General features: G+C 46.2%; 1 protein-coding gene across 3 annotated transcripts in view; it reads left to right on the forward strand.

Moving 5' to 3' along the window:
- The window catches only part of LOC140455247 (phosphofurin acidic cluster sorting protein 2-like), a 580,263-nt gene that overhangs the window by 382,727 nt on the left and 174,884 nt on the right, over positions 1–22,652 (forward strand). For 2 of the 3 annotated variants that reach the window (XR_011952804.1, XM_072549975.1), the window contains exons 6-8: positions 6,387–6,478; positions 11,676–11,756; positions 14,154–14,213. Coding sequence is in view for 2 of the 3 variants with exons in the window: in XM_072549975.1 (XP_072406076.1) it covers positions 6,387–6,478; positions 11,676–11,756; positions 14,154–14,213 (233 nt within the window). In the remaining variant the exon portion in view is untranslated. The remainder of the gene's footprint in view (positions 1–6,386; positions 6,479–11,675; positions 11,757–14,153; positions 14,214–22,652) is intronic. The other variant, XM_072549988.1, reaches the window with a different exon arrangement.

The raw sequence follows: 22,652 nt of genomic DNA on the forward strand, positions 1-22,652 counted from the left end.
AGTACCCTTTCCATTACTTTGCCTACCACAGAAGTAAGACTAACTGGCCTGTAATTCCCGGGGTTATCCCTATTCCCTTTTTTGAACAGGGGCACAACATTCGCTACTCTCCAGTCCCCTGGTACCACCCCAGTTGCCAGTGAAGACGAGAAGATCATTGCCAACGGTACTGCAATTTCCTCTCTTGCTTCCCACATAATCCTAGGATATATCCCGTCAGGCCCGGGGGACTTGTCTATCCTCAAGTTGTTCAAAATGTCCAACACATCTTCCTTCCTAACAGGTATCTCTTCTAGCTTATCAGTCCGTTTCACACTCTCCTCTTCAACAATACGGTCCCTCTCGTTCGTAAATACTGAAGAGAAGTACTTGTTCAAGACCTCTCCTATCTCTTCCGACTCAATACACAGTCTCCCACCACTGTCCTTGATCGGACCTACCCTCGTTCTCGTCATTCTCAGGTTTCTCACATACGCATAGAATGCCTTGGGGTTATCCTTCATCCTATCCGCCAGGGATTTTTCATGCCCTCTCTTAGCTCTCCTAATCCCTTTCTTCAGGTCCCTTCTGGCTATCCTGTATCCCTCCACTGCTCTGTCTGAACCTTGTTTCCTCAACCTTATGTAAGCCTCCTTCTTCCTCTTTACTAGACATTCAACCTCCCTCGTCAACCAAGGCTCCCTCACACGACCATTTCTTTCCTGCCTGATCGGTACATACATATCAAGGACACGTCGTATCTGCTCCTTGAAAAAGTCCCACATTTCCACCACATCCTTCCCTGACAGCCTATGCTCCCAACGTATGCTCCTCAAATCCTGTCTTACAGCATCGTAATTTCCCTTCCCCCAATTGTAAAAACTTCCTTGTTGTGCGCACCTATCTCTCTCCATAACCAAGGTGAAAGTCACAGAATTGTGGTCGGCATCACCAAAATGTTCACCCACTAACAAGCCCACCACTTGTCCCGGTTCGTTACCGAGTACCAAATCCAATATGGCCTCCCCTCTGGTTGGACAATCTACATACTGCGTTAGAAAAGCTTCCTGGACACACTGCACAAACACTGCCCCATCCAATCTACTTGATCTAAAGAGCTTCCAATCAATATTTGGGAAGTTGAAGTCGCCCATGACTACGACCCTGTGGCTTCTGCACCTTTCCAAAATCTGTTTCCCAATCTGTTTCTCCACATCTCTGCTGCTCTTGGGGGGCCTATAATAAACACCCAACAAACTGAGAGAGAGTAATTCACCCAGCACTGAGAGAGAATAATTCACCCAGTGCTGAGAGATAGTGATTCACCCAGCACTGAGAGAGTGTAATTCACCCAGCACTGAGAGGGAGTAATTCACCCAGCACTGAGAGGGAGTAATTCACCTAGCACTGAGAGAGAGTAAATCACCCAGCACCGAGAGAGTAATTCACTCACCGCTGATACAGAGTAATTCACCCAGCACTGAGAGAGAGTAATTCACCCTGCACTGAGAGAGAGTAATTCAGTCAACGCTGAGAGAGAGTAATCACCCAGCACTGAGAGAGAGTAAATCACCCAGCACCGAGAGAGTAATTCACCCAGCACTGAGAGAGAGTAATTCACCCTGCACTGAGAGAGAGTAAATCACCCAGCACCGAGAGAGTAATTCACCCAACACTGAGAGAGTGTAATTTACCCCGCACTGAGAGAGAGTAATTCACCCTGCACTGACAGAGTAATTCACCCAGCACTGAGAGAGAGTAATTCACCCAACACTGAGAGAGAGTAATTCAGTCAGCGCTGAGAGAGAGTAATCACCCAGCACTGAGAACTGGTAATTCACCACGAACTGAGAGACAGTAATTCAGGCAGTGATGAGACTGTAAGTCACTGAGTAGTGAGAGACATTCATTCACCCAACACTGAGAAAGAGTAAATCACCCAGCACTGAGAGAGAGTAATTCACCCCACACCGAGAGAGTAATTCACACAGTGATGAGAGAGTAATTCACCCAACACTGAGAGAGAGTAATTTACCCAGCACTGATAGCAAATTATTCACCTGGTACTGAGAGAGAGGTTCAGAGAGCCCTGAGAGAGGAATTCACCCAGCAGTGGCAGAGAGTAATTCAGACAGCACTGAGAGACAGTCGTTCACCCAGTGATCAGACGATAATTCACCTAGTACTGAGAGAAAGTAATTGAGAGATCAGTAAGAGAAAGTACTGAGAGAGATTAGTTCAGACAGCACTGAGAGAGTAATTTGCCCAGCACTGAGAGAGGGTAATTCACCCAGTGCTGAGAGACAGTAAATCACTCAGCACTGAGGGAGAATAATTCACCCAGCAGTGGCAGAGAGTAATTCAGCTTACACTGAGAGAGAGTAATTCACCCAGCACTGAGAGACAGTAGTTCACCCAGTGATGAGACGGTAATTCACCGAGTACTGAGAGATACTAATTAACCCAGCACTGAGAAAGAGTAATTCACCCAGCACTGAGAGAGTAATTCGCCCAGCACTGAGAGAGAGTAATTCACCCAGCACTGAGAGAGAGTAAATCAACCAGCACCGAGAGAGTAATTCACTCACCGCTGATACAGAGTAATTCACCCAGCACTGAGAGAGAGTAATTCACTTAGCAATGAGAAGGAGTAATTCACCCAGCGCTGAGAGAGAGTAATTCACCCAACACTGAGAGAGTAATTCACTCAGCACTGAGAGAGAGTAATCACCCAGCACTGAGAAAGAGTAATTCACCCAGCACTGAGAGACAGTAATTCATCCAGTACTGAGAGAGAGTAATTCACCCAGCACTGAGAGAGAGTAATTGACCCAGCACTGAGAGAGAGTAATTCACCCAGCGCTGAGAGACTGTGATTCACCCAGCGCTGAGAGGGTGTAATTTACCCAGCACGGAGAGACAGTAAATCACCCAGCACTGAGAGAGAGGAATTCGCCCACCAATGTGTGGGAGTATTTCGTGCAGCATGGAAAGAGAGTAATTCACCCAGTGGTGAGATGATAATTCACCTCGTACTGACAGAGTGTAACTCACCCAGCACTGAGAGACAATAATTAACCCAGTGATAAGACAGTAATTCGCCAAGTACTGAGAGACAATAATTCACCTAGCACTGGGAAAGAGTAATTCACCCAGTACTGAGAGATAGTAATTCACCCAGCACTGAGAGAGAGTAATTCACCCAGCACTGAGAGAGGGTAGTTCTCCCAGTGCTGAGAGAGAGTAATTTACCCCGCACTGAGAGAGAGTAATTCACCCTGCACTGAGAGAGAGTAAATCACCCAGCACCGAGAGAGTAATTCACTCACCGCTGATACAGAGTAATTCACCCAGCACTGAGAGAGAGTAATTCACTTAGCAATGAGAGGGAGTAATTCACCCAGCGCTGAGAGAGAGTAATCACCCAGCACTGAGAACTGGTAATTCACCACGAACTAAGAGACAGTAATTCAGGCAGTGATGAGACTATAAGTCACTGAGTAGTGAGAGACATTCATTCACCCAACACTGAGAAAGAGTAATCCACCCAGCTATGCCTGTCTCTTTGTTGGCTACGTAGAGCAGTTGATCTTCCGTAATTACACCGGCACCACTCCCCACCTCTTCCTCCGCTACATTGGTGACTGCATTGGCGCCACCTCGTGCTCCCGCGAGGAGGTTGAGCAATTCATCCACTTCACCAACACATTCCACCCTGACCTTAAATTTACCTGGACCATCTCTGACACCTCCCTCCCCTTCCTGGACCTCTCCATCTCCATTAATGACGACCGACTTGACACTGACATTTTTTACAAACCCACCGACTCCCACAGCTACCTGGATTACACCTCTTCCCACCCTATCTGTTGCAAAAATGCCATCCCATATTCCCAATTCCTCCGCCTCCGCCGGATCTGCTCCCAGGAAGACCAGTTCCACCATAGGACACACCAGATGGCCTCCTTCTTTAGAGACCGCAATTTCCCTTCCCACGTGGTTAAAGATGCCCTCCAACGCATCTCGTCTACATCCCGCACCTCTGCCCTCAGACCCCACCCCTCCAACCGTAACAAGGACAGAACGCCCCTAGTGCTCACCTTCCACCCTACCAACCTTCGCATAAATCAAATCATCCGCCGACATTTCCGCCACCTCCAAACAGACCCCACTACCAGGGATATATTTCCCTCTCCACCCCTTTCGCCTTCCGCAAAGACCGTTCCCTCCGTGACTACCTGGTCAGGTCCACGCCCCCAAACAATCCACCCTCCAATCCTGGCACTTTCCCCTGCCACCGCAGGAATTGTAAAACCTGCGCCCACACCTCCTCCTTCACCTCTATCCAAGGCCCTAAAGGAGCCTTCCACATCCATCAAAGTTTTACCCGCACATCCACCAATATCATTTATTGTATCCGTTGCTCCCGATGAGGTCTCCTCTATATTGGGGAGACTGGGCGCCTCCTAGCAGAGCGCTTTAGGGAACATCTCCAGGACACCCGCACCAATCAACCACACTGCCCTGTGGCCCAACATTTCAACTCCCCCTCCCATTCTGCCGAGGACATGGAGGTCCTGGGCCTCCTTCACCGCCGCTCCCTCACCACCAGATGCCTGGAGGAAGAACGCCTCATCTTCCGCCTCGGAACACTTCAACCCCAGGGCATCAATGTGGACTTCAACAGTTTCCTCATTTCCCCTTCCCCCACCTCACCCTAATTCTAAACTTCCAGCTCAGTAACTGTCCCCATGACTTGTCCGGACTTGTCCTACCTGCCTATCTCCTTTTCCACCTATCCACTCCACCCTCCTCCCTGACCTATCACCTTCATCCCCTCTCCTACTCACCCATTGTACTCTATGCTACTCTCTCCCCACCCCCACCCTCCTCTAGCTTATCTCTCCACGCTTCAGGCTCACTGCCTTTATTCCTGATGAAGGGCTTTTGCCCGAAACGTCAATTTCGAAGCTACCTGGATGCTACCTGAACTGCTGTGCTCTTCCAGCACCACTAATCCAGAATCTGGTTTCCAGCATCTGCAGTCATTGTTTTTAACCTCGTAATTCACCCAGCGCTGAAAGAGAGTAATTCGCCCAGCACTGAGAGTGTATTGTTTACCCAGCACTGAGTTGGAGTAATTCACCCCGCACTGAGAGGGAGTAATTTACCCAGCACTGAGAGGGAGTAATTCACCCAGCACTGAGAGGGAGTAATTCACCCCGCACTGAGAGGGAGTAATTCACCCCGCACTGAGAGGGAGTAATTTACCCAGCACTGAGAGGGAGTAATTCACCCCGCACTGAGAGGGAGTAATTTACCCAGCACTGAGAGGGAGTAATTCACCCAACACTGAGAGGGAGTAATTCACCCCGCACTGAGAGGGAGTAATTCACCCCGCACTGAGAGGGAGTAATTCACCCAGCACTGAGAGGGAGTAATTTACCCAGCACTGAGAGGGAGTAATTCACCCAACACTGAGAGACAGTAATTCACCCCGCACTGAGAGACAGTAATTCACCCCGCACTGAGAGGGAGTAATTCACCCAGCACTGAGAGGGAGTAATTCACCCAACACTGAGAGACAGTAATTCACCCCGCACTGAGAGGGAGTAATTCACCCAGCACTGAGAGGGAGTAATTTACCCAGCACTGAGAGGGAGTAATTCACCCCGCACTGAGAGGGAGTAATTCACCCCGCACTGAGAGGGAGTAATTCACCCCGCACTGAGAGGGAGTAATTCACCCCGCACTGAGAGGGAGTAATTTACCCAGCACTGAGAGGGAGTAATTCACCCCGCACTGAGAGGGAGTAATTCACCCCGCACTGAGAGGGAGTAATTTACCCAGCACTGAGAGGGAGTAATTCACCCCGCACTGAGAGGGAGTAATTTACCCAGCACTGAGAGGGAGTAATTCACCCAGCACTGAGAGGGAGTAATTTACCCAGCACTGAGAGGGAGTAATTCACCCCGCACTGAGAGGGAGTAATTTACCTAGCACTGAGAGGGAGTAATTCACCCAACACTGAGAGACAGTAATTCACCCCGCACTGAGAGGGAGTAATTCACCCAGCACTGAGAGACAGTAATTCACCCCGCACTGAGAGGGAGTAATTCACCCAGCACTGAGAGGGAGTAATTCACCCAACACTGAGAGACAGTAATTCACCCCGCACTGAGAGGGAGTAATTCACCCAGCACTGAGAGGGGGTGATTCACCCAGCACTGAGAGGGAGTAATTCACCCCGCACTGAGAGGGAGTAATTTACCCAGCACCTGCTCTACATGTCAGATGGAGTTTCCCTTTCTTCCCTGTCAGTCATCGTGTTGTTATATTGTGCATTAGGTGAAAACCAGCTTATTTCTTGCTCTGTTCTGAAGAAGATCTTCTTCAACCTATTGCAGATCGTTCTCCAGACATTGATAATTACTCTGAGGATGAAGACGACAGTTTTTCCTCGGAGCAGGAAGGCAGTGATGATGCAACTCCCAGCCAGGTATGGAGAATTCTCTCGTTGCATGTGTGTTTTCAGTGGAGAAACATTCTCATCACAATCTCATGGGTCCCAGCCAGGGAACCAGTTCCAGGAAACACCACCTTTCCATCATGATAACTGCTGCCTGCCTGCTCGTAAAAGGCTCCCAAAGCTATCAGCTATGGCTGATTTCTGAGCAGGGAATTCCTCTCCTCTCGTCTCACTATTTCCCCTGCTTGGACACCAGGGTTGATCAACCAGACTCCCATCCTGCCTCGTGTTGGCTAGCTCCATTAAAGTTATTCCACCTTGATTCATAGCCAGTTTTCTGGAAAAGGAGGCAGCCACTTGGTACAATTTTACAAACTGGCTGCTCATTCCATAACTGGCAGAATTATAGAGACGTGGAGTCATGCAGCACAGAAACAGACCTTTCAGTCCAACTCATCCATGCCAACCAAGTTTCCCAAACTGAACCATTCCCACTTGCCTGCATTTGACCCATATTCCTCGAAACCTTTTCTAATCCATGTATTTGTGCCCAATGTCTTTTAAATATTGTTATTGTACCGGCCTATTTCACTTCCTCTGGCAGCTTATTCCATATACGCACCACCCTCTGCATGAAAAGTTACCTTTAAATCCCTTTTAAATCTTGCCTCTCCCACTTCAAATCTATGTTCTCTAGTTTAGGACTCCCCACCCCAGTGAAAAGACCTTGGCTTTCCATGCTCTCCCTAATCTTACAAATCTCCAGGATGTCACTCCTCAGCCTCCTAGGCTCAAGTCAATAACATCCCAGCCTATCCAGCCTCTCCTTATAGCTCAAACTGTCAAGTCTTGGTGCATCTTTTTGCCCCCTTTCCGGTTTAATAATATCCTTCCTATAGCAAGGCAGTCAGATTGTGTTCAGTATTCCAAATGTGGCCTCACCAATGTCTTGTACAACAGTAACATACATCTTAACTCCTGTACTCCTGAACGCAAGCATGCCAAACGCCTTCTTCACCACCCCGTCTACCTGTGACTCCACTTTATCTGCGCCCTTAGATCTCTCTGTTCGATAACACTCCTCAGGGGCCTACCATTTCCGACCAGGTCTCCACTGGATATTTTACTCTCATTATCTTCTCCCTTATTTGAAGTGATTTTATTTCAAATCTCTTAAATTTGCTGAACCTCCCCTACTATTTACTCTGTCAGTCCTGTGAACCTTATATGTGGTATATTTAGTTCCCAAACCTGACCATCCTGTAGCCATGTCTCAGCGGTGGCTAATATATTGTATTCTCCAATTTTAATTTGTGCCTGCTGCTCACTTAATTTATTCCTTGCATTCTGTGTATTTGTTAATCAAAGTCTTATTTGGGCTGTATACTATAACCGGTCCCTCAGCAGCGATGATTTATTGACCTGGTAATTATTTCTCTGTTCTGGTTTAAGCTACACACTTGTTATGTATTTGGCATGAGCTACCATGCCTGAAGTAGGATTCCTGATAGCTTCTTTACTTCTGTCATGTCACTTGTTTTTTGAAATTGCTTTGACTACCCCCTGTCCCCAATTACTCATTTAATCAACCTCCGCTTTTAAAAATCAAGACAAGTAAGGAGAAATTGTTTTCAGTGATAGGAGGGTTTGTAGCCAGAGGAAACAGACTTTAGACAATGGGAATATGACCAGAGGTCATCTGAGAAATCTTTCTATACACATTCTCTGTAAGGATAATGGAAGCAGATTCATCAATCATTTTCTAAAGGAGTTGCAGAAATACTTGAATGGGGAATATTTACATGGTAAAGAGCAAAGGGAGGGAAACCCTGATAAGATCACTCTCTGCAGGGGCATGGGAACCTGGACTGTAGCTTTAGGGTACAGGACCTTGAGTGTAGGGAGGTTAGGAACAAGGCATCGATCTCGAAGTAGGGTGCCTGTAAACAGGAAGGTGGCTTGAAGTGTGTATACTTCAATGCCAGAAGTATAAGAAATAAGGTAGGTGAACTTGCAGCGTGGGTTGGTACCTGGGACTTCGATGTTGTGGCTATTACAGAGACGTGGGTAGAACAGGGACAGGAATGGCTATTGCAGGTTCCAGGGTTTAAATGTTTTAGTAGGGTCAGAGGCGGGGGTAAAAGAGGGGGAGGTGTGGCATTGCTTGTCAAGGATAGTATTACAGCGGTGGAAAGGACGATGGAGGAAGACTTGCCATCTGAGGTAGTTTGGGCTGAGGTTAGAAATAGGAAAGGTGAGGTCACCCTGTTAGGAGTTTTCTACAGGCCTCCTAATAGTCCAAGAGACGTAGAGGAAAGTATTGCAAGGATGATTCAGGAGAAGAGTAAAAGTAGTAGGGTGGTTGTTATAGGGGACTTTAACTTCCCAGATATTGACTGGGAAAGCTATAGCTCGAGTTCGTTAGATGGGTCGGATTTGTCCACTGTGTGCAGGAGGGTTTCCTGACACAATATGTAGACAGGCCAACAAGAGCTGAGGCCATACTGGATTTGGTTCTAGGTAATGAGCCAGGCCAGGTGTTAGACTTGGAGGTAGGTGAGCACTTCGGGGACAGTGACCACAACTTGGTGACTTTTACTCTAGTGATGGAGAGGGATAAGTGTGCACTGCAGGGCAGGAGTTATAGCTGGGGGGCAGGGAAATTATGATGCGGTGAGGCATGACTTAGGATGTGTGGATTGGAAAAATAGGCTTCAAGGGAAGGACACAAATGATATGTGGAGCTTGTTCAAGGAGCAGCTATTGGGTGTCCTTGATAAGTATGTACCTGTCAGGCAGGGAGGAAAGGGTCTTGTGAGGGAGCCATGGTTTAATAAGGAATTGGAATCCCTTGTAAAAGGGAAGAGGGCGGCCTATGTAAAGATGACGCATGAAGGTTCAGTTGGGGCGATTGAGAGTTATAAGGTAGCCAGGAAAGATCTAAAGAGAGAGCTAAGAGCAGCGAGAAGGGGACATGAAAAGTCCTTGGTTGGTAGGATTAGGGAAAACCCTAAGGCTTTCTATAGGTATGTCAGGAATAAAAGGATGACTAGGGTAGGTATCGGTCCAGTCAAGGATAGTAGTGGGAAGTTGTGCGTGGAGGCAGAGGAGATTGGAGAGACACTAAATCAATACTTTTCGTCAGTATTCACTCAATATTCACATCATTGTTGCTGATGTGAATATTGAGTCACAAGTGATTAGAATGGATGGCTTTGAGGTATGTAGGGAAGAGGTCTGGGGAATACTGGAAAGGGTGAAAATAGATAAGTCCCCTGGGCCTGATGGCATTTATCCTAGGATCCTTTGGGAAGCTAGGGAGGAGATAGCGGAGCCATTGGCCTTGATTTTTATGTCGTCATTGTCTACAGGAATAGTGCCAGAAGACTGGAGGATAGCGAATGTGGTCCCCTTGTTCAAGAAGGGGAGTAGGGACAGTCCTAGTAACTATAGGCCAGTGAGTCTCACTTCTGTTGTGGGCAAAGTCTTAGAGAGAATTGTTAGGGATAGGATTTATGAACATCTGGATAGGAATAATGTGATCAAGAATAGTCAGCATAGTTTTGTGAAGGGCAGGTCGTGCCTCACAAACCTTATTGAGTTTTTTGAGAAGGTGACCAAGGAAGTGGATGAGGGTAAAGCAGTAGATGTGGTGTATATGGATTTTAGCAAGGCGTTCGATAAGGTACACCATGATAGGCCACTGCAAAAAATACGGAGGTATGGCATTGAGGGCGCATTAGAGGTTTGGATTAGGAATTGGCTGGCTGGAAGGAGACAGAGGGTAGTAGTTGATGGTAAAGGTTCATCTTGGAGCGCAGTTACTAGCGGTGTTCCGCAAGGATCTGTTTTGGGACCATTGCTGTTTGTCATTTTTATAAATGACCTGGAGGAGGGGCTTGAAGGTTGGGTGAGCAAGTTTGCGGATGATACGAAAGTCGGGGGAGTGGTGGACAGCGAAGAAGGATGTGGCAGGTTACAGCGGGATATAGATAAGCTGCAGAGCTGTGCAGAAAGGTGGCAAATGGAGTTCAATGTAGCTAAGTGTGAAGTCATTCACTTTGGTAAGAGTAACAAGAAGATGGATTACTGGGCTAATGGTAGACTACTTGGTAGTGTGGATGAGCAGAGGGATCTTGGTGCCCATGTACACAGATCTCTGAAAGTTGCCACCCAGGTAAATAGTGCTGTGAAGAAGGCATATGGCGTACTGGCTTTTATTGGTAGAGGAATTGAGTTCCGGAGTCCTGAGGTCATGTTGCAGTTGTATAAGACTCTGGTGCAGCCGCATCTGGAGTATTGTGTACAGTTTTGGTCGCCATACTATAGGAAGGATGTGGAGGCACTGGAATGGGTGCAGAGGAGGTTTACCAGGATGTTGCCTGGTATGGTAGGAAGATCGTATGAGGAAAGGCTGAGGCACTTGGGGCTGTTCTCATTGGAGAAAAGAAGGTTTAGGGGAGATTTGATAGAGGTGTACAAGATGATTAGGGGTTTAGATAGGGTTGACAGTGAGAACCTTTTTCCGCATATGGAGTCAGCTGTTACTAGGGGACACAGCTTTAAATTAAGGGGAGGTTGGTATAGGACAGATATTAGGGGTAGATTCTTTACTCAGCGGGTTGTGAGTTCATGGAATGCCCTGCCAGTAGCAGTGGTGGACTCTCCCTCTTTATGGGTATTTAAATGGGCATTGGATAGGCATATGGAGGATAGTGGGCTAGTGTAGGTTAGGTGGGCTTGGATCGGCGCAACATCGAGGGCCGAAGGGCCTGTACTGCACTGTATTTTTCTATGTTCTATGTTCTTGAGGTGGGCATGGGCACACACGAGTATGTGTTTCTGTGCTGTAATTGATGAAAGTGTGGATTACTTTGATCCTGTCATTTCCTCAAGGTTGAACTCATCCATGATCTGAATGTTTAGCTATTGGCTAATAATCTACTGCAGAAAGTTTTCTTTTCTTTACTCAAGAGAGTAATGAGAATATGCAACTCACTATCACCGCTGAGGGTAGGAGTAGATGCATTTAAGGAGAAGGTGGATCAAGACTTGAATGACAAGTGACGAGAGGATTATGCTGAGTGATTTAAGTAAGGAAGGATGGGAGGAAGTTTGAGTGTAATATAAATATTGGACAAGCGTGGTCCAGTGAGGCCAAATGACCAATTGATATGCTGCAATCTTAGTGTAATTCTATATAAGAATGACATTGTTTTGTGTTTAGGATCTTTATGATGAAGATGATGAGTTGAGAAAAACCAAGAAGACCCGACGGAAAATGATCCGGACTACCTCAATGACACGGGTAATGCTAGTTAAAGCTGGACTTGCACTGCTAGTAAATCACTGGGAATGGTCAGCTCTGGGTTTGGATGGAGTCACCTATAACTCTGCTCTTATTTGTTTTGGGCTGTGCCAGGTCATTGATCAGAAATTTATGCACATGTCATTCAGTCTGAAGCTGTCAACTTTTGTGATAGATATTCCCTAAAAGGAAAGGTAACTCACAGCTGGAACATTTTCACCAAAGCAGCACAAAGTGGAAGAAACAGTGATCAATTTGCATGAGGAAAGGCAGGAATTGGTCTTCTTCCATGGGTAATGGCACTTGTGCAGTGTAATATTCCCACATGCCTTTGACTGGCATCATTGGATCCACCAGGGTCAGGGTGATGGTTAAGGATGTGGAAACTAGCCTGCCAATCAAACCTGAGCTGTGGAATCTGAGAAACCCAAGATATGGCTATTGTTCATGGAAGTGCTGCAGTAAAGGCAGAAAGACCCTGAGTAACTGACCTTATGTGGTGGCCACTAAGGAAGGCAAAGGAAGGGGAGAGCACACAGAAAAGTCAGGTCAGTTTTTGATCACTTTAACAGACAAATACACATTACATCCTCACACAGCCAGTCCAGCCCACCTCATCACACACAACCCCACACTTAGCCTCCACTTTACGGGTAGCTCAGTGCTTGGGCTAGAAAGGCCACCAAAACAAGTCACTGATGGCTGTTCATCACCACCACCACCTCATCAGGATGAAGCGAGATTGTAAACTCTCAACCCGTTCAATGCCACTCACTTCCAATGGCAAGTGGAGTGCCACAAGGATCGGTGCTGGGCCCTCTACTTTTTGTCATTTACATCAATGATTTGGATGCGAGTATAAGAGGTACAGATAGTAAGTTTGCAGATGATACCAAAATTGGAGGTGTAGTGGACAGCGAGGAGGGTTACCTCAGATTACAACAGGATCTGGACCAGATGGGCCAGTAGGCAGAGAAGTCGCAAATGGAGTTTAATTTAGATAAATGCGAGGTGCTGCATTTTGGGAAAGCAAATCTTAAGCAGGACTTATACACTTAACGGTAAGGTCCAAGGGAGTGTTGCTGAACAAAGAGACCTTGGCGTGCAGGTTCATAGCTCCTTGAAAGTGGAGTCGCAGGTAGATAGGATAGTTAAGAAGGCGTTTGGTCTGCTTTCTTTTATTGGTCAGTGTATTGAGTACAGGAGTTGGGAGGTCATGTTGCAGCTGTACAGGACATTGGTTAGGCCACTGTTCGAAAATTGCATGCAGTTCTGGTCTCCTTCCTATCGGAAAGATGTTGTGAAACTTGAAAGGGTTCAGAAAAGATTTACAAGGATGTTGCCAGGGTTGGAGGAATTGAGCTATAGGGAGATACTGAACAGGCTGGGGCTGTTTTCCCTGGAGCGTCGGAGGCTGAGGGGTGACCTTATAGAGGTTTATAAAATCATGAGGGGCATGGATAGGATAAATAGACAAAGTCTTTTCCCTGGGTTGGGGGAGTCCAGAACTAGAGGGCATAGGTTTAGGGTGAGAGGGGAAAGATATAAAAGAGACCTAAGGGGCAACCTTTTTACACAGAGGGTGGTATGTGTATGGAATGAGCTGCCAGAGGATGTGGTGGAGGCTGGTACAACTGCAACATTTAAGAGGCATTTGGATGGGTATATGAATAGGAAGGGTTTGGAGGGATATGGGCCGGGTGCTGGCAGGTGGGATTAGATTGGGTTGGGATATCTGGTCAGTGTGGATAGGTTGGACCGAAGGGTCTGTTTCAATGCTGTACATCTCTAGAGACACACACACCACTGAGTGGACCTGGTTTTGAGGAAAGATTGGGAGGAGTACTTTCACCCTTGCTGTCCAAAGATCAAAGATATCACCGTCCTCTCCAGCAATCTATACCAGTCACCCATTGCAAATCTCCAGATTCTCTCTATTGCACTGCTCAGGCGTGGTGAATGGATGCATGAAACTTACATCTGGATTCGGTATATCCAGTACAAATGAACAGCTGTACAGCTTGAAAGGTTTCAGGGAACAGGGGAATATCATCTCTGTTAGTACCAGCGGCAAAAAAACCTCTTTCTCTATTTGGGGCATCTTTTGATCTCCCTGGATCAATTTATTTTGATCAAGCAAAGCGTGTGAATCAGGATTGAACCCTCCTTACGTGGGTGAGGCTCCCTCCACTCTTCCCAGCTATTGAGTCTCAGTGGTCAAGAGACTTGGCTGAAATTAGAAAAGTGAAGTTATCCCTATGACCTGTCACTTGGAGGTGCCAAACCTTGGTGCTGAAGCCCATAGTGTCTACAAGCCAGTTATATCCTACTTGCTATATCCTACAGACAATCACAGCCTCAGTTCACACCCTTTCCTTTTCTCTTCTCCCCACTTAGCAACCAAACTTTAAACAGAAATTCGTTGCCTTGCTGAAGAGATTCAAAGTAACTGATGAGGTACGTAGTACTGGATCAATTGTTGGGTCAACCTCCTTCCTTCTACAGTTCACAAAAATATACCATGTGTAAGCACAAAGCACTTGTTGTTGAAGTGTATGGAATACTTGATCAAAGCGGTCTCTGTGGGTGTTTCTTTCCTGTGAGCTTTGTATCTAAGACTGGAAAGCCATCCTTCTTCACACATTTGTTTGACAACTTCAGCAACAAATTTTACAAATAAGACCTCATGATTTAATTGCTCTCAGATCGTTTTTGGAAAAGCCATTTTTATTGAGAGACCATTTGCCTAAGCATTAACTTTATATCGTGGTTAATTGATCCATCTGCCAATATTTATTTGATTAATCACTCATGTATATTAATTACATATGGTCAATATTGTCCCAGGAGTTTAGTTGAAAAGTGTGGTGCTGGAAAAGCTCAGCAGGTCAGGCAGCATCCGAGAAGCAGGAGAATCGACGTTTCAGGATTCCTGAAGAAGGGCTTATGCCCGAAACATCGATTCTCCTGCTCTTCAGATGCTGCCTGACCTGCTGAGCTTTTCCAGCCCCACACTTTTCATCTCTGGTCTCCAGCATCTGCAGTCCTCACTTTCTCCCAGGAGTTTAGTTACCTGGAAAGACATTCCTTGCAGATAATACTCAGATATTTGGAAGAAACATAATCCATCCTTCACTGTACTCTGCTGTTTTCCTGTTTGTCTAAGAAAACCTGTTCTAAGACAGTTTGAATATTAACCCCTGAGGTTCAAATGTCTGCATGAATGTAGCTTTGCTGCATCTTGATTGTTGTAAGCAGGTTCAGTTTGCTTTTACCAGATGAAACTGGGACTGTTCCCACAACAGCAGGATGGGGAAGGCAGATTTAATAGGATGGTTTCGAATATTGAGGAGAGGTTTCTACATTGTATCAATTACTCAACCACTGGCCTCAGTCCAAACATCTGTAGATGCCTCCCTTTGCCTCTGTCTCTGCTTTTAAAATGCTACTTGACCAATCTTTCAATCATTTTTCTTACTTTCCTCTCCTGTGTCTCAGTGTCCAAAAGAAATACCAACATCGATTTTATTGCAATCCTTGTTGTTAAGCACCTGGGGTGTGTACAAAATTAAATGCACAATTTAAGGGGTAAGTTTCTGTTGAAGAGGAAAGCTTAGAAGTATCTTTACACAAAGGATTATTGGAGTATGAAATGATTGACCACAGCAAGAGGTAGAGACAAAATGTTGTGCTTTTGGAAAAGAAAATGAGTTAATATTTGAAGCACATGTAATAAGGACAATGGGAGAGTAGGAAAATGGATGATTGTTCCAGTCAGCTGACTCTCACATGATGCTCAGAATGACCTCTTTCTGAAAGAAAATTCCAGCATCAGCAGTGCTTATGGACATCAAGTCTTTCAGTTCTGAGGAAAGGTTGAGGAGTAAGATTCATATCCTTTGGTAAAATGGTGTGCTTCAGGTGTCTTAATAGGGTATTTTAAAATTATGAAGAGGATTTACCCACCCCTCCTAGTCCACATTAACCTTGAAAGCTGTTCACTGTGGTGTGCTAACAGAACATTTACAGTACAAGAGGAGGTCATTGTGTCTGGACTCTTCTTGCCAGTCACCAGGCAGAAATCCAGCTTTGTTCCTATTCTTGGTTGATACCTTTGTAGCACTTCAGGTCCATGCACACACATGTTTTTAAAATGTAATTGTTTTCATCTCTACAATCCTTTCAGACAGTGAGTTCCTGATATCCATTGCCATCTGGACAAAATAATTTCCCTTCCATGACCTTCTGTTCATTCTGCCAATTACTTTAAATCTATGTCTTCTTATTTACCTAGTTGTACATTCATCTAATCCAATCTATTTAGCCCTGCATTATTTTAAATACCTCCTGTGTCCCAAGCAAAACAACCTCAGCCTTTCCAACATCTTCCCTCCTGGATAAAATTTTCCCTTCCTAGCAACACCCTCATAAATTTCCTCTGTACTTTCTCTTAGATACTTTCTAACCCTGTGGGCTGTTGACCAAAATTGTACACAATACTCCTGCTGTGGTCTCTCCAGTTCTAGCATAACCTGTGCTGTAAGTCAGGAGAAGAGGAACTTGGTGGAATTAGAACATAGAACATAGAACAGTACTGCACAGAACAGGCCCTTCAGCCCACGATGTAGGCACCTTCAAATTTCTGTGACCATATGCATGTCCAGGAGTCTCTTAAATGTCCCCAATGACCCTGCCTCCACAACTGCTGCTGGCAACGCATTCCATGCTCTCACAACTCTCTGTGTAAAGAACCCGCCTCTGACATCCCCTTTATACTTTCCTCCAACCAGCTTAAAACTATGACCCCTCATGTTAGTCATTCCTACCCTGGGAAATAGTCTCTGGTTATTGACTCGATCTATGCCTCTCATTATCTTGTATACGTCAATTAGGTCCCTTCTCCTCCTCCCTTTCTCCAACGAAAAAAGTCCGAGCTCAGTCAACGTCCCCTCATAAGATAAGCCCTCCAGTCCAGGCAGCATCCTGGTAAACCTCCTCTGAACCCTCTCCAAAGCATCCACATCTTTCCTATAATAGGGCGACCAGAACTGGATGCAGTATTCCAAGTGCAGTCTAACCAAAGTTTTATAGAGCTGCAACAAGATCTCACGACTCTTAAACTCAATCCCCCTGTTAATTAAAGCCAAAACACCATATGCTTTCTTAACAACCCTGTCCACTTGGATGGCCATTTTAAGGGATCTACATACCTGCACACCAAGATCCCACTGTTCCTCCACACCGCCAAGAATCCTATCCTTAATCCTGTACTCAGCTTTCAAATTCGACCTTCCAAAATGCATCACCTTGCATTTATCCAGGTTGAACTCCATCTGCCACCTCTCAGCCCATCTCTGCATCCTGTCAATGTCCCGCTGCAGCCTACAACAGCCCTCTATACTGTCAACAACACCTCCAACCTTTGTGTCATCTGCAAACTTGCTGACCTATCCTTCAATCCCCTCATCCAAGTCATTAATAAAAATTACAAACAGTAGAGGCCCAAGGACAGAGCCCTGTGGAACACCACTCACCACAGTCTTCCAGGCAGACTATTTTCCTTCTACTACCACTCGCTGTCTTCTGTTGGCCAGCTAATTCTGTATCCAGACAGCTATGTTCCCCTGAATCCCATTCCACCTGACCTGCTGAATGAGCCTACCATGGGGAACCTTATCAAATGCCTTGCTGAAGTCCATATACACCACATCCACAGCTCAACCCTCATCAACTTTTCTAGTCACATCCTCAAAGAACTCGATAAGGTTTGTGAGGCATGACCTGCCCCTCACAAAGCCGTGTTGACTGCATTTAATCAAGCCATGCTCTTCCAGATGGTCATAAATCCTATCCCTCAGAATCCTTTCTAACACCTTGCAGAAGACAGACGTGAGACTTACTGGTCTGTAATTGCCGGGGATTTCCCTATTTCCTTTCTTGAAGAGAGGAATTACATTTGCCTCACTCCAGTCCTCAGGTACAACTCCAGTGGAGAGCGAGGATGAAAAGATCTTCGCAAGTGGCAAAGCAATTGCATTTTTCGTTTCCCAAAGCAGCCGAGGACAAATCTGGTCCGGGTCTGGCGACTTGTCAATCTTAATGTTTGACAAAATTTTCAGCACATCAGCTTCCTCTATCTCTATCCATTTCAGGATGCACACCTGCTCTTCAAAGTTTCATTCACTACAAAGTTTGTTTCTTTCGTAAAGACAGAAGCAAAAAACTCATTTAATGCTTCGCCTACCTCCTCAGACTCCACACACAAATTCCCTATGCTATCCCTGATCGGCCCTACTCTTTCTTTGACCATTCTCTTATTCCTCACATAAGTTTAAAATACCTTTGTGTTCTCCCTAATCTGTTCTGCCAAGCCTTTCTCGTGCCCCCTCCTGGCTCTCCTCAGACCATTTTTGAGCTCCTTCCTCGCCTGCCTGTAATCCTGTAGAGCTGAGCTTGACCCTAGCTTCCTCCACCTTATGTAAGCTACCTTCTTCCTTTTGACGAGAAGCTCCACCTCTCTCGTCATCCAAGGTTCCTTTATCTTACCCCTTCTTGCCTGTCTCAGAGGGACATATTTATTCATCACTCGCAACAACTGCTCCTTAAACAGTCTGCATATGTCTATAGGGCCTTTACCATGGAACAATTGCTCCCAATTCATGCTTCCTAACTCATGTCTAATCGCATCATAGTTTCCTCTTCCCCAATTAAATATCCTCCCATTTTGCCTAATCCTCTCCTTTCCATAGCTATGTAGAATGTGAGGCAGTTGTGGTCACTATCACCAAAACGCTCTCCCACCACAAGATCTGATACCTGCCCCAGCTCGTTTCCGAGCACTAAGTCTAGAATGGCCTCTCCCATCATCGGCCTGTCAACGTACTGAGTTAGGAAAACCTCCTCAACACACCTTACAAAAACAGCTCCATTCAAATCTTCTGCTCGAAGGAGGTTCTAATCAATATTGGGAAAGTTAAAGTCACCCATTACAACAACCCTACTATGTCCACACTTTTCCAAAATCTGCCGACCTATGCTTTCTTCCATCTCCCTGCTGCTACTGGGGGGCCTGTAGTAAACCCCTAAAGAGGTGACTACTCCCTTGCTGTTCCTAATTTCCACCCATACTGACTCGGTAGGCAGATCTTCCTCAACAATGGAAGCTTCTGTAGCTGTGATACCGTCTCTGATTAGTAGTGCTACACCCCCTCCTCTTTTTTCCCCCCTCCCTCACCATGGAAGTGATACTGAACAAACTGATGGCAATGCCTTCTGACTTTCTGTTGTCTGATGCTGAATATTGTGTACTCAGCAAAGGTCTTAGTTTTAACCATCGTCAATCCTTCCCACAAAAAAAAACTCATTTCGGACACTATATGATGTTGAGCTTTCCTTCAGCCATCTTCACCTTTGAAGTCATTCCTTTGGACAAGAGTCCTCTCCCTATCACACAGACCCCTTCACCAACCTCCAACAATCTCCCTCTGGCCATTTGCCTACACTCTATCTGTTCATCGAGAACTGTCAACGTGATATTGGTCGCCTCTATTTCTCTGCCCCTCATCCACTCAAACTTGTCTCCCTCTGAACTGATTGCATTCTGTACTCTCAGATCTAACCCTGACTTTGTTACTAAGTTTGCCTCCAAGGGTGATGCTGGTGCCGTCTGGTGTACTGACCTCTATATTGTGAAAGCTGAGCACCAGCTCTCAGGTACTCCCTCCTACCTTCCCCTGGACCATAACCCCACCATGGAACATCAAGCTATTGTGTCCACAATGCCCCCTCACCTCATTTCATCTAGTAACCTCCTCACCACTGCCTCCATTTTTCTACCTGCTCCTCCCTCATAGAACTCATCTCTTTCTACCTCAACTTAATTATTTCTCTGGATTAGTGGTGCTGGAAGAGTCTCTCCTTGGCCAATCCCTTCCCACTTACATCCGCCATTCCTCTGATGCAAGAATCAGTTTCAGAATTTCCAGTTTGCAGGTCCGAGCTGCCTCCTCTTCACCATGAATGTGCAATCCCTTTACTTGACCATTCCCCATCAGGCTGGTCTCAGGGCTCTCTGCTTCTCCCCGGAAAAAAGGTTTGAACTGTGCCCATCCACCACCACCCTCATCCGCCTGGCCATGCTCATCCTCACCCTAAACAACTTCTCTTTTAACTCTTCACCTTCTCCAGATCAAAGGGCTGGCCATGGGTTCCCACATGGGCCCCAGTTATGCCCTTCTCTTTGAGGGATACATGGAATATTCCTTGTCCAGCCCCCACCTGCAACTCTTTCTCCGGTATATCGATGGGAACAGTGGTGCTGCTTCCCTCTCTTCTCTAAAATTGAAATTGGAAAAATTCATCAATTTCACTTCCAATTTCTATCCCTGTCTCACCTTCACCTGGTCCATCTCTGATTCCTCCCTCCCCTTCCTCGACATCCCTGTTTCCCTTCCTGGGGATAGTCTAGCCACCAGTATCCACTATAAACCCACCGACTCCCACAGCTGCCTAGACTATACATCCTCACACCCAGTTGCCTGGAAAGGCTCTATTCCATTCTCCCGGTTCCTCCATCTCTGTTGCATCTGTTCCAATGAGGCCAACTTCGACAAGGAGCCTCCGAAATGTCCACCTTCTTCCTCAACCGACCCATCTCCAGTATCTCTGCCCTTACCCCCTGCTTACCTCCCACAACAGCGATAGTGTCCCCCTTGTCCTTACCTACCATCCCATCAGCATCCACATCCAGAGGGACATTACCTGCCACTTCCGCCACCTCCTGCGAGATGCCACCACCCGACAGATATTCCCCTCCCCGTTCTTTGTCAGCTTTCCACAGGGACCATTCTATCTGGGACACACTGGTCCATCCTTGCTCCAATCCTAACACCTCCCCACAGCATCACGGCACCATCCCCTGTAATCAGCAAAGGTGTAATCCCAGCCAATTTACCTCGTCCCTCTTCAGTATCCAAGGGCCCAAATACACATCTTCCAGGTGAAGCAGTGCTTTACCTGTCCTTCCCACAATCCAGTCGACTGCATTCGCTGCTCACAATGTGGTCTACTCACCACTGGGGAGACAAAGCACAGACTGGGTGACCACTTCGCAAAGCATCTACATTCTCTCTGCAGCAATGACCCTGAGCTTCCGGTGGCCTGACATTTCAACACCCCGTGTTCCCGAGCCAACATCTCTATCTCTGCTGCAGTATTCCCGAAAGAAGCCCAGCATCTCATTTTCCGTTTGAGAACCTTGCAACCTCTGGACTCAGTATTGAGTTTGATAATTGTAAGGCCTGAGCACTTTCCCAGGTCCTTACCGCAACCGTTACACACCAGGCATTGTCATCACATGGGCTGCTACCACGTACAGCCCATTGTCAGTCGCTAATGGTCTCCATTAGCAGCTATTAATTCTCCCAGGGAGGGGTGACTTGATTGAAGTGTATAAGATCAGTTTGGGGGATGTATAGTCAGGGCATTTCTATGACAATGAGTGAGACTCCAGGGTGGTGTGTTGCCTCCCTGCTGTCAGGGTTAAGGATGTCTTTGAGTAAACATAGAATATTCTGAAGGGTGAGGTTGAGCAGCCAGAGATTGTAGTCCACCTTAGTTCTAATGGCATAGGCGGAAAGAGAGATGAGGTCCTGCAAAGGGAGTTCAGGGAGTGAAGTAGGAAGTTAAAAATCAGAACTTCTAGGGTTGTAATCTCAGGATTACTTCCTGTGCCACCTGTCAGTGAGGCCAGGAATAGAAAGAATAGTCCAGTTAAATATGTGGCTAAAGAGCTGGGTGCAAGAGGGAGGGATTCTGGTATCTGGATCATTGGGATGTCTTTCAGGGCAGGAAGGACCTGAATAAGAAGGACGGAATACACCTAAACTGTAGGGGCACCAATACCCTGGCAGGGAGGTTTTCTGATGCCACTTGGGAAGGTTTAAATTAGTGTGGCAGAGGGTAGGAACCAAAATAGTAAGTCAACAAGTAGAGTGACTGAAGTCAATAGTAAGTCAAGTCTTCAAAGTAGGAAGAACATACAGGGCCAGGTTAATGAACACGGTGGGACTGGTGGTCTGAAGTGTATTTATTTTAATGCAAGGATTATAGTAGGTAAGGCAGCTGAGCTTCAAACCTGGATAGTACATGGGTCTACGATGTGGTTGCCAGTACAGAACCTTGGTTAAGTGAAGAACAAGCAGCTCAATGTTCCAGAGTTTCGATGTTTCAGATGCGATAGAGTGAGATATAAAAGGGGTGGGGGAGTTGCATTACTGATTAAGGAGAATGTTAGAGCTGTACTGAGGGAGGATATACTGAAGGGCTCATCCAGCGAGGCTATCGCGGTAGATTCCAGGAACAAGAAAAGTGCAATCACTTTGATGCGGTTATACCAAAGGCCTCCCAATAGGCAGCGGGAGATAGAGGAACAAATATGTAAGCAGGTCATGGAAAGATGTAAAAACAACAGGGTTACTGTAATGGGTAGCTTTAACTTCCCCCATATTGACTGGGACTCCCTTAGTGCCAGGGGCTTAAGTAGGCCAGAATTTGTTGGGTGGATCCAGGGGGGATTCTTGAAACAGCATGTCAACAGTCCAACAAGGGAAGGAACCTACTAAACTTGTATTGGGTAATTGAAATTTCAGTGGAGGGGGCATATTGAGAATAATGATCATTGTTCTGTATGTTACAGATAAGGCTAAGTCTGGTTCTCGGATGAAAGAACTAAATTCGGGGAAGGCAAATTACAACAGCAATTAGGCAGAAATTAAATTTGGGGCGGTTGTTTGAGGGAAAATTCACATTTGATATGTGGGAGTCTTTTATAGGTCGGTTGAACAGACTTCAAGACCAGCATGTTCCTGTAAGAATGAAAGATGAGGGAGGCAAGTT

The sequence above is a fragment of the Chiloscyllium punctatum genome, chromosome 3 (genome assembly GCF_047496795.1).
Source record: "Chiloscyllium punctatum isolate Juve2018m chromosome 3, sChiPun1.3, whole genome shotgun sequence".
NCBI classification, from domain to species: Eukaryota; Metazoa; Chordata; class Chondrichthyes; order Orectolobiformes; family Hemiscylliidae; genus Chiloscyllium; species Chiloscyllium punctatum.